The 12,885-nt window shown below is 42.6% G+C and overlaps 1 protein-coding gene across 4 annotated transcripts in view; it reads right to left on the minus strand.

The window, feature by feature from the left end:
• Positions 1-204: 204 nt before the first annotated feature.
• Positions 205-12,885, minus strand: part of ITGB3BP (integrin subunit beta 3 binding protein) — a 32,005-nt gene continuing 19,324 nt past the window's right edge. The window contains exons 7-9 of one of the 4 annotated variants that reach the window (XM_030494238.1): positions 10,913-10,972; positions 2,324-2,377; positions 205-360 (exon numbers count right to left, since the gene is read on the minus strand). In XM_030494238.1, coding sequence (XP_030350098.1) covers positions 2,325-2,377; positions 10,913-10,972 — 113 coding nt within the window. In that variant the 3' untranslated portion in view covers positions 205-360; position 2,324. The other 3 variants (XM_030494236.1, XM_030494237.1, XM_030494240.1) reach the window with 3 other exon arrangements.

Consider the following 12,885-nt stretch of genomic DNA (forward strand, 5'->3'; position numbering starts at 1 on the left):
GCTCCCTTCCAACCCAAACCATTCTATGATGTAGAGGAGACAGGACCATGGATGACATCTCTAACGGTGGCAGCCATAGACAGAGAAGTTGTTTGCAAACAACTTCAGCATGGTCAGCACTTGGAACAGTTCCTTGCACAGTAGAACTTGCTCTAGTTTTGAGCCAAATCCTCATTAGGAGAAGCCATACATTTCCAGGCAGGCTGTTGCAAAGATAGATGCATTTATTTCAGTCAGAGTTAACTGGCTTTTGGGGGGCTGGTGGTGTGATAACAGGAGCTGGGCAGGAAGCAGCCATTTCCCATGGGAGGCCTGGGATCCAAAGGTCATGTCTGAGCAGGGTTTCTTCTCTCCTGGTTCCTTGGAGGGAGGGTTAGAGGTGGGGGATTGGTTTGTTCACTGGAAAACCAAGGCAGCATAAATCTCTATTTGCAGTAAGAACACAGAGAACATAACATTTTCCATGCAGCAGCAAACCTAAATGAGCATTTTGCACTCCTACTTGCATAAACCAACCAGGATGTATTATTTACATTGGGATCATCTAGTTGTGCACATTGTTCAGTTTAAATAGATGCCAGAAATTGTATCTAGATGTGCACCTGCCCAGCACAGGGAGCAATCCCAAACTGGTATTTGCTGGGGAGATTGGTTTACACTCATTTCTTCTCTCCTTTTAAGTACAGCCACGCAGATGTAGAACTTTGGGTTGCCGTGGAATGCATTTTTCACATAATGCCTGTGTGGAGATGAGGAATGACTAAAATAAATAGCAATTAGGCAGCAGCAGCATCATTCGTGTGATCTGCTCGGCATTACATGGCTGTCTTATGGCCACAACTAGCCTTGCTGCATAAGAAAGGACAGACACAGACAGCCTAAGGCAACACAGAGCAACAGATGGTCACTGCAGCCACATTTCAGATGTTGTAGGGAAACTCTGTCATTTTATCTGTAGAAGTTGAGAAGTAATTGCTAAAAGATCATTTAACTGCCACAACTGAACTCATTTAAACAGTAAGAAAACAAAGGGCTTTATAGTGTTGGTTGCACTTGGGAAAGGAGTAGAGAGAACCAGGAAAAGTTAATAGGTCTGTATTTTTTGGCCATAAGGTGCAAAACCAATATTCACTGACTAGACAACACTACTCCTGGACATACACTAATAGTAGAGATGAGCACTTTCTGAGCTAACTTTGACTTGAAGCCATGTAGTTGTCAGCATGAGTTTACTTCAAGCTAATAAGCCAGTGTAAGGCTTAAAGTGGTTATTGTACCTTAGAAAGATCATGCTGTGCATTCTGTAGGGCTCAGAAGTTACATGGAATGAATAAATAAGCTACTAAACGGGCAGCTAGTGCTGTTCTCCTGCACGGCTTCCCACCCCTCTGTTACTCTGGTGTGGTAGCTGGTTTAAAAGGAATAAGGTGTAGAAAGAATCTCTGGCATAAGCAGCTGAGAAGTATTAGGGTAGCATTAGCCTGGGGACAAGCAGCAGTTTAAAGCTTTTTTTTGCTACTAGATTACTTGTGATTACAAAATAAAAGGACTAAAGCCTTCACTGAGAAGCGAAATGCATGTGATGTGTCTGAGCTCAGCCCTGCACTCACTCAGTTACACACCTTCTAGATCTAGTGTCCCATATTCCTCAATTACAAGAACTGAAACACTTTAACTTTCCAAAGGAGAAATGTTCTCACACCACATGGGGAATTGATATAATCTGCAGATAATCTTTAAGGTCCCTTCCAACCCAAAGCATTCTATGATTCTCTTATATTCTCATCTCTAAAGACTTCTTTGTCTGACGAGACTTTATGAAACAGATTGGTCAGCAGTGACCCCAATATGCCTGAGCTGCATGAACAGAGATGGATTGAACAGGGGCAGGAGATGTTCCTGAGGAAGTGGGTGGCTGGAAGAGGCAACCAGGGCATCATCATGGCATTTAGGAAGGAATAATCTCAAGTACATGAATTTTCTTGCTTTTGTTACACGTATTACAGCCGAATCGCCTTTCTTGAGAAAAACCCATCCAGCTAGAAACTGACAGCATTGATGGGGAGAAATGATATGGGATGTTTTAGTGTGTTTCTAGACAGAGTTTCTACAGATTCAGTACCTCATTTTGCTTAACAAACCAGTAACAGGAAATACCACATGCAGAGTAACAACTGTTTTCCCCCCAAGCTGTTCCAGTCCTCTCTGCAGGCCTATACACTGGGTCTCTCTGCAAGTGTTGTAAAATGAAGTACCTCAGCCCTCAACCCGAGCTGTGTGTGGTGGCTGGAGAAGGCACAGAGTGGATCGAGGAGCTACTCACCTCAGTCAAGGAGAGACTTCAGGAACGCGGAGCTATTGGTGGTCTGAACGCACCCTGTGGAGGAGGAAAATCAGTTTTGATAAATCACAGAATCCCAGATGGTTTGTGTTGGAAGGGACCTTAAAGCTCATCCAGTTCCAACCCCCTGCCACGGGCAGGGACACCTTCCACTAGAGCAGGTTGCTCCAAGCCCCTGTGTCCAACCTGGCCTTGAACACTGCCAGGGATGGGGCAGCCACAGCTTCTCTGGGCACCCTGTGCCAGCACCTCAGCACCCTCTTCTTCCTAATGTCCAATCTAAATCTATTCTGTGTCAGTTTAAAACCACCCCCCTTGTCCTGTCACTACAGGCCCTTGCAAAAAGTTCCTCTCCAGATTTCTTGGAACCAGAACAATAATAAATATAAAAAATAAACGTAACAGTGTTATTACACAGCTTATGAAAATCCCCCCACAAATACAAGTTAACAAAGTTACTGCAGTGTTTAACAGAACCCCTTTTACTTCCTACAGTTACTGTATCTCAACAGTCATTTAGGAGGTTGTCTTAATTACTAGTGAGTGTGTGCACATACATCACCACAATGGTGACAAAGCAGAACAGAATGTGTTACAAGTATTAGAAGCTGCTCCTTTTTTGCTATTAATAATAAAAGAATAAATGAAAGTATGTAAGGACCATATGAGCAGATTCAGTCCAGGATTGTGTGAGAGGAACAACCATCCCCTGTGCCCTCAGGACAGCAAAATGGGAGGGAAGCACACCTGAGCATGTGCTCAATGAGGGCAGGGCCAGGGTGAAGGGCTGAGCAGATGGCTGGAAGAAGCAGAGGAAAAGTGTGCAAGGGCAGAAAGGAATTCAGGGAATGAGAGCACAGGGAAAGGCTCCGGGAGCAGGTGCGCCTGAGAGCCAAGATTTCCACCACATGGATTACTGCAGCAGAGGATCAGCTCTGGTCCCAGTCTCCTGAGTGCCTGCTGATGGGTTATGCTGCATTTGGATTCCACCAGCACCAAAGGGTGGAGAGAGAAGTCAGAATTACTGGCTTTATATTAAACATACTGAGACCAACAAACATATTTACAGTGGCTTATAGCTAAAAGGACTCCTACTGTGAGGAAAGAGGCTGCCTGTAAACTTAGATGGAGAGAGGCATCAAAGCCACGGGTGCCGGGCAAAGGCTCTCCTCAGTTCTCACCTAGCATGTGGTGACTCCTTAGGTGTCACATGTAGGATGTGGCACAGACCTGCCTGTGGATCTGATGTGACCTGGAGCTGACCAAGCCAGAAATCCTGCCCTAACCTGAGCCTCATTCAACTTAGCCTCATGTACAGCTTCTCAGCATCACACCTAATAAACACCATTTGTTTGCACAGATACCACTATTGCTTACAACAGGAAACTGCCCAGTAACAGAAAAAGACAGATTTAATTACAAGATGGTACAAATACTGAATGCAACTCCCTAATTGAGTCTTTACAAACCCTTTACTCACTGACTGCAGCATTCAGACTATGCTGTACTTACAGAACCCGCACATGCCAAAGCAGTCATGCCAAGATCTGCATCTCACTCTGAGAAGCCCTCTTAGAAAATGTAAGCTGCCCAAATTCATACCAAACACCATTAACTTGTCCCTCTTTCCACACATACACCACGACAACACCTTGTGACCAAAGCCTTAGTTATACAATATTTATACAGATGACATTGAGATTTAGCTATTCAAGGGATCATATAATATGATTTACTACTCACATGCTGCAATAACTTACAATTCTTGTTGTAGCAGTTTCAGGGTTTTTATATATATATATGTATATTTTTGGTGTGTGAGCTGATGAAAGTAGTGAGTTCTTCTTAAGCCAAACAAAACAGATACCCCCCCCAACAACAATCCTTCTCTCTCTTGACATTTTGTACGTGTGACATGGGTTAGTGTTGGCCTTGGCAGTGCTGGGGAACAGTTGGACTTGATGATCTTAAAGGTCTTTTCCAACCTGGTTGATTCTGATTCTACGTAGAACTCCTAAGGAAGTTAAACTACATAGAATCATAGAATGGTTTGGGTTAGAAAAAGACCTTAAGAAGATCATCTAGTTCCACCACCCCCCCCCCCAAAACCCATAGAGAACATTAGCAAAGCTTCAATATGAACATCTCTTGTGCCCAGGGCAGTGAGGATGGTCAGGGTCTGTGGAGGTGACCAGAAGGACATTGGCTCAAGCACTAGCTGGGTGCTGGTGCAGCTCATGCTCCTTCATCAGCTCAATGCTTCGGGGCCAGGCAGGAACCTCAGCCCTGCCCCTTGTCATGGTGTCTCTTGTCCCTGGCCCACAAAAGCATTAGAAGGGCAGAATCTTCCCAAGTTTCTTTCCCCTGCTACTCCCAGCGCTGTTCTTTCCCAAGTTTGACTGCTCTAAAACATTTACAGATCTGAAAAGCAGCGAGGAAAAAAATGTTCACCTGTCAGGTGATATAAAACCAATCTTCTCCTAAACGTGCCAGAATAATTTTTCTCCACCTCAACCACAGTTAAAACCTTCAGTCTATTCATTACTGTCTTTTTATAGTATTTTTATTTAATAAAACCTATTAAGACTACCATACAAATCTCTTTACTTATGCTTTTATCTTTTAACTGATCAATTTTTATATTGCTGACATCCCTTCTTCACCATTTGCTCATTTAAAAATTCATAGTATATGAGCTATGTCTCGGGAGAAAACGTCTATAAAATTTGTTACAGCTGGCAAATGTGTATGAGTCAGTGAGAGCACATGACTAAATGCTTCACAGAAAATAAAATTTGTTTCTGTAGTAAGCAGAACTGTTTAAATGTTATTTATTTTTATGTTTCAAAGAAAATATATTGTGAAGTGCTGCATTGATTTAATACGCACCAATGTCTGTGTACACGCTGTACGAGGGAAATTTATGAAACCTTTGCACAACTCCTTTAATTGAATTTTCCAAATCTCTCACCACACACAAATAATCAATATCTTCTGCAGAGAAAACCAGTCAGAATTATTACAGTCTTTCTTTTCCATTTTGTTGTCATCAGCACATACGGAGCACCTGGATATTTGTAATGTCTGGATAGCGAGTTATTTACACCTCTTAAACATATAATTGTTACTAAGTGAGCCCAAACTAATGTTTCTTTTCTATTTTAAATAATTATATTCATGGGAGAAAGCAGTATTTATTCTCATGGAGGAGTTCCTACATGGAGCTGTTGAAAGAACTACAGTCCCTTTTAATTTTTCATTAAGCTTAACGCTCTAAAGTCTAAATCCTCTAGAATTAAAAATTAACAGCTATTGTGCCCATAAAAAGGTACGTAGGAAAATAGAGAATAAACACAAATGTGGAATTCATGAACAAATGGGGCTGACACCCAAATACAAAATGCAGGTTGACAGTTCTCTATGTACATACGTCTGAGGCCTATAGTCATATCTCTCATGTGCATTTCTGTTTCTGCCACAGAAGTTAATAGCTTAATATTTCATCTACATAGCAGAAGATGTTAAATCATTGGAGAGGTTTGTAATTTGCCCCCTTCCCTCCATCCAAAAAGCTCATCATGCCAATGACCCCAGGCCAGGTACTTCTCAGATCTCAGGTTGTATTTAAAATACACACTCACAAGGTGTGGGTACGATCCAACACACCCACATCTGTTCGAGGTCAGATAGAAACCTGTCCACCACCTCCTTCACCTCTTAGTAAATGAGGTTACTCACACGTCCTAGGAAAACCACCAGCATTGCAGATTCTGGGTACCAGAACATGCTTTTGTTACCTCTTCTAGACTGTAAAGGACTTTGCATGGTTATAAACTAAAAAAAGACCTGCTTGCACAGAATGAGAGAAGATGTACAGTCAGATTTAGCCTGAGCAACAACAGCTTTTAGTCCACATGATACAAATTAGAACACACCACCACAACATGCTCCTCCTCTAGATGCTCTTGGGGCAACCTCACAGTTAGTTTTGCTTGCAAATACAGGAGGGCAGAATGATTTCTCTGGGTCTCTGCATGGAGACATTCAAAGAGGCTGAGGTGCACCAAGTCCATGTGTGCACACTCACATGCTTAGCATAGTCTTAATTCAGTTTTGCTGAATGCAGTCCCATTTACAAGAGCTCATGCTGAGGTATAACTTAAAAACATAACTGTGATTAACTTTTTCCCCATGTGTAATCATAGAAAAGCCTTAGGAGCAGAAATACAGACCCATTTTCCACACGGGAGAGCAGGTGAACATAGTTCAATTTCTGCCTCTCTTCCACAGCCTTTCTGATGAGGCCAAGGGGGCAGCTCGTGTCTTGGTGGGATGCAGGACTGAAGTGAAAGAGTACTGATGACCTTATCTCTCTTCCAAACACTATGTAGGGACATTAACTCAGAGCAGACATTTCTGATGTGGGGCAAAACACCAAACCTGGCCCTTAGTGTTAAGAACTGAAGTAAACATATAATTTGCAAACACAAGCTCTAAATCTCCATCTAATAATAATCTATTTGGAAAAAAAGAAGTCCTTCAGCACCATCTCTGTTGCTTTTAGAGATGATGTACACCACAAAAAAGGCTGCTGGACAGATCCTGTCAAATGTTTGTTGGAAAGAAGCCTAGGATATAACTGAAAGGACCTTGGTAGAAGGAAGGAACCGTTGTGTCAGCATTAGCAGCTTTTCCCAAACAGATTGCAAACATGGAGGAACTAAACCTCAGACAAACCTCTATCACAAATGCCTGGAAGTGAGGCTTGCACAAACAAGAGCATGTGGTTCATCCTTATTCAGCTCAGGTACTGGTTCTTATGAAAGAGGCCTACAGATCTGTTAGGTAAAAAGGCCTTTCCCAAAACCTAGGTCTGACCCCGGTATCCATCTCATCACTTCCCTGAAAAATGATTTGCTGTAAGCAAAGACAATCATGATATTTGTTCCATTTGTTCTCAAGGAATGGAAACTCTGGAAAGAAACTCAGTTTCTGAATAAATTTACTGGGGAATTCATTCAATTCACTTAACAAATTTCTGCTTAGCCAGTTCATAAGACCAGAAAAGGCACAATGACATTTCTTCTCTGCAAGTAAATACAAAGTTGGGCTGAGAAACAGCCAGAAAACTCCACAGTATGTTCCTGAAAATATACATCTGAAGTCTGATGTATTCCCCTTTTCCGCAGAAGGTCCCAAAGGAGGAAGAGAAGGAAGGATGGGTGGGAAACAGACACCTGAGTGCATCTAAAGGTCAACAAATCTATTCTACTTTGTTTGAGAATGATGTAGAAATATGTTGTAAATTGATTTACCCTCAATCACAGCAAGCCACCAGCAGTCCAGACCCAAGCTATTCAGTTGCTCGTACACAAGCACCTAATGCAAAGCCCAAACTCAAACTGACAGGAATTGGGATAAATGGTGGAATATTGTAATAAAATTCTTACTGTTTTATCAGTTTTGAGAAGGAACTCTGCTTATTAAGGAGTTCATATTTTACAGTGGTTCTGAAATGGGAGTTAATGTTTTGCCACATATACACAGTCTGGTTTGGTAAGTTGGAACTCAGTATTACTTAATCCCTCACCTCACTTGGTCCCTGATCCCTCCAGTTTTGCTTTCATTAATAATTTCAAGTGGCATTAAATGAATATCCATCTAACCATCTAGTTAACCCTGATGTAGTCTCTTGGAAAGCCACCACTACTGTTGCAAAGAGTGCAAGCTTCAGTCACTTGTATTAAAACCAATACGAATGTTAGGAATGTTTAGAACTAAACTTAATAGGGGTGATCCTCTCTGCCCATGGTCTTGGCAGGATGATCAACACAGGAAAGAAAGTATTTATTTCATTACAAGACATACGCCGAAAACAGTTTTCCTTGACACTGCAACTATTTGATCTTCTATAACGCTCTCTTGTTGTTCCTTACTTGGACAGCAGACAGAGGCATGGACATGATTAATGTCAGTGTTTCTGCTAAGCAAAGAATTAGCATGAATTTTAAGAACCAGTTTTCCTCTTTAGAATGTTATTTTGACTCCTTGAAACCCCGAAGCTATTAAATTTTCCTTTAAAATATGCATATCACAACCTACACATTTATTCTCAAGAGGCACGAAGCATGTTTTGGACTGTGACATACCGACCAGATTTCATCTCTTGGCAGTTCCTTTACAGTTTGCTTACGTTCTATTCAAAAACATTTTGTTTACTGTAAACGCTAGTCATGGACAAACAAAGATGCCATTTGTTATGCTGGCCACACAAAATGATATATTGAGTTCTACATAATGCTGCCCATTGAGCAAGGAATGTTTTGTATTAAGTTGTTTTAACTGGAGGTTGTTTTATGTAAAGTAAATAAATTTCATGCCTCACCATGTGATGATAATGTGACATTCCATCTGTACCAAGCTGCTGAACAGTCATAAGTTTTGAGCACAACTAATTAAAAATAATTATGGAAAACCACATCCAAAACTAAAGGCAAAGTAAAACATCTCCAAATGCTCTTCTTGTATCACACACTTCTTTGCCTCTCCTACTACTGCATTTTCAAGACTGCAAAAGTGAATTTATGCTTTATTAAAGCAAAATTGACATTGAAACTTCATCAAAATTGGTCAACTTAAACTCGTCATTCAATTTTCCATCCCAATTTCACCAAGTAACTCATTTCTCATCTAACAAGACTGGATGTATGTTTAGCGCTGGGAGCAAAGACAGAACTACACATGTATATCCTGGTGGCCACTCAAAAGTGCTGCACAAAGCAAGCAATGATTGTTTGCATCTGCAATGGCCCACAGCATCCATCATTATAATTTTGTGGTAATCTGGAGCTGAGGATGCTTTATTTTGATCAATTTTTTTTCCCTTAAGAGAATTCCCCAGAGCAGGATGAATGTAGGCACATGGAAGAGCAGATACAACCAAAATCAAAGGGGCTGCTTGTGATATAGAATCATAGAATAGTTTGGGTTGGAAAGGAACTTAAGATCATCCAGTTCCAACCCCCTGCCTTGGGCAGGGACACCTCACACTAAACCATGTCGCCCAAGGCTCTGTCCAACCTGACCTTGAACACCGCCAGGGATGGAGCATCCACAACTTCCTGGGGCAACCTGTTCCAGCACCTCACCACCCTCACACTGAAGAACTTCTTCCTTATATCTAATCTAAACTTCCCCTGTTTAAGTTTGAACCTGTTACCTGTTGTCCTACCCTAATGAAGAGTCCCTCTCCAGCACCCCTGTAGGCCCTGCTTCAGACACTGGAAGCTGCTCTGAGGTCTCCACGCAGCTTCCCTTCTCCAGGCTAAACAGCCCCAACTCTCTCAGCCTGTCTCAGCACGGGAGGTGCTCCAGCCCTCTTATCATCCTCATGGCCCTCCTCTGGACTTGCTCCAACAGCGCCATGCCCTTTTTATGTTGGGAACACCAGAACTGTACGCAGTACTCCAAGTGAGGTCTCCCAAGAGCAGAGTAGAGGGGCAGGATCACCCCCTTTGACCTGCTGGTCACGCTTCTTTTGATGCAGCCCAGGACACGGCTGGTTTCTGGGCTGTGAGCGCACACTGAGGCTGGCTCATGTTCAGTTTCTCATCAACCAACACCCCCAAGTCCTTCTCCGCAGGCCTGCTCTGAATCTCTTCTCTGCCCAACCTGTAGCTGTGCCTGAGATTGCCCCGACCCAGGTGTAGGACCTTGCACTTGGCTTGGTTAAACTTCATAAGGTTGGCATTGGCCACCTCTCAAGCACGTTAAGGTCCCTCTGGATGGCATCCCTTCCCTCCAGCGTTATCAACTGAACCACATAACTTAGTGTTGTCAGCAAACCAGTGCTGCTGGTTGGGGCAGCTGACAAATAGAGCAGCAGAGATGCCACCAATTATTTTAGTTCTGGTTTTGCTCTCTGTGAAGATATGTGAAGATAATAGAAATATCAAATATCAGTGGTGAATGTTGATTTTACTGGGTATGAGAGAAAAACATAAATCCCCCCTGCCACATTCCCTGCTAGACAAGGCACTAAAGTGACTACGTGAGCCACACTCTATGAAATGCCACCAACTTCAAATGTTTTCACAGCACTAGTTATGAAGAAATCTAATAGTTGGGATTTCACAGTCCCCTGAAGTGTGCTAAATACCTCACAATACATACAAGGTGAAAAAGGTTCTGCTGCAAAGACTGTTTGCTACCTGGCTTGTACACTAAAAATGCAGGGGGAGGGAGGAGAATGAGGGATAACACGGATAACTGCTATGAAAGGTATGTAAGCTCTCTAGGACCTGACTGCACGTATTTCTAGACCATGCCTCAAGTGCAACACCATTAATGATTTCTTCTCCTTGCGCAGGTTCATAGAGAAATACCCAATCAAATGAAAATAGCAGAAAAGATGAAATTTACATTTAAATAGTTCAAAAGTTTTCAGAGGAAATACATTTGATGATCATCATTTTCACACATTAAACGTTACCCAACTGCAAGTGCAAAGAACTAATCACCTAAAAGGAATCACCAAAACCTCTGTTACATAGGAGTTACAAAGTTTCTTACTTTGAGCAAGAAGTTTTCCATGGTCTCTTTTCAGCAGCTGCAGTTCTTCTGCTTGACTCACTAGTGGAGAAAGAAATCTGCAATCAGTAAACGTTGCCCCAGAGATTCCAAAGAAAATAATATCTATGCTGCCTGTTTCACATTTTCAAAGCATACAAGAAACCTGGAGAGGGGCTTTGGACAAGGGCCTGTAGGGACAGGACAAGGGGAATGGCTTTAACCTGCCAGAGGGGAGATTGAGACGAGCTCTGAGGCAGAAGCTCTTCTCTGTGAGGGTGCTGAGGCGCTGGCACAGGGTGCCCAGAGAAGCTGTGGCTGTCCCATCCCTGGCAGTGTTCAAGGCCAGGTTGGACACAGGGGCTTGGAGCAACCTGCTCTAGTGGAAGGTGTCCCTGCCCATGGCAGAGGGTTGGAACTGGACGAGCTTTAAGGTCTCTTCCAACACAAACCAGTCTGGGGTTCTATGATTTGGACTTTTCTTCAGGTGATGATAAACCCCCACCCTATGTAATTGTACTCAAAAAATGAACAAAACTATTTCAAAATCAACATCATTTTGAGAAGTTGTGCTTACAAGCCCCAGAACACATTTTGTTCCCACCACTGGCATGGTGCTTTGTTCCTAATTCAGAGGTGGGAGGAAAAGATGATTCTTTCCCATTTGGAAGGCAATAAGAAGCTAACAGCAAGTGTCAGCAACAGGCCTGGTGGCTCATTTGGGCAGTTACTGCCCTATCCATGGTGTAGGGTAGTAATGTAAACACAGACCATTTTCAGAAAACTTCATTTTGTATAAGAAAGCATCTGGTTATGTGCATTACAGTGGGACCAGTACACTGTATACACATGCAAAATGGAAAAGGAATGAACATGGGAATAGGAGTCAGGAAAGAAATGGTAATTTAAACAACAGTAGCTGCTGGAATTGTGTGGTGCATAAATACCACTGCTGGGGCACATGCAGCCAATGCATTGGAAGGGTCACAGGGCTCTTTGCTAAGAGAAATTCTCTAGCACTTGTGGCTTTATTGTCCACCTCTTTCCAACTGCAACCACAGCAGCAGTCCCAGTCACTCTAGGTTTTGATTTCCTATAGCTAGTTCAGTGTTTTCACACTCTGCAGACAGCAAAGCAACCAGAGAGGTTGTAGAATAATGTAAACCAACAAAACATCCTGTTTGCTGCAGGTTAAGAAACCGTTTTATCATCTCTGCATGCTTGTCCAGAGCCTCGACACAGGGACTATGCATATGGTTGTGTTATTCATACTCCCTGGTCAGCTGGAAACTAGATTATCAGAGGTTGGCATGAAAAGTCAACAAGAACAATGTTACAGACCCAGACCTTTGAGGAGAAGTAGTGGTAGGTGCATGCAGTCTTAGAGACACACCTGTCTTAGAGGCACAAACGTGTCATGTGGGTACAAATACAAGGTGTTGCTGTTGTGAAAATAAATTAACAACCTGTTCTGAGGCATAAATTGTCCAGAGAAGCTGTGGCTGCCCCATCCCTGGCAGTGTTCAAGGCCAGGCTGGACACAGGGGCTTGGAGCAACCTGCTCTAGTGGAAGGTGTCCCTGCCCGTGGCAGGGGGTTGGAACTGGATGAGCTTTAAAGGTTCCTTCCAACACAAACTGTTTCATGATTCTATGATAAAGACACAGGCTCATTGAGTGCCTACAGCTACCTTCCACCACTTTTAAATGAATGTCCTAGTAAGGGAATCTTTACTTCTTCTCCCTGAAAGCCAATACCTACTTTTTCCCGCAATTATCCATAATGCAAGGGTTTTGCAGTAGATTATTTCCCCATTACATACTCCCCTTATAGCTGCAGAGGCAGCTGGGAAGAGAAGCATAAATACACTTTCCACTGCTGAGGATTACATGTCCCAAGAACTTCTGACTTGGAGTAAGGATAAAGAGTTTCCTAAAAATGGATACATATAAATGAAAATCTTTGCTTTTTTTGGGT

This window comes from Strigops habroptila, chromosome 8, assembly GCF_004027225.2.
Source record: "Strigops habroptila isolate Jane chromosome 8, bStrHab1.2.pri, whole genome shotgun sequence".
Classification (NCBI taxonomy): domain Eukaryota; kingdom Metazoa; phylum Chordata; class Aves; order Psittaciformes; family Psittacidae; genus Strigops; species Strigops habroptila.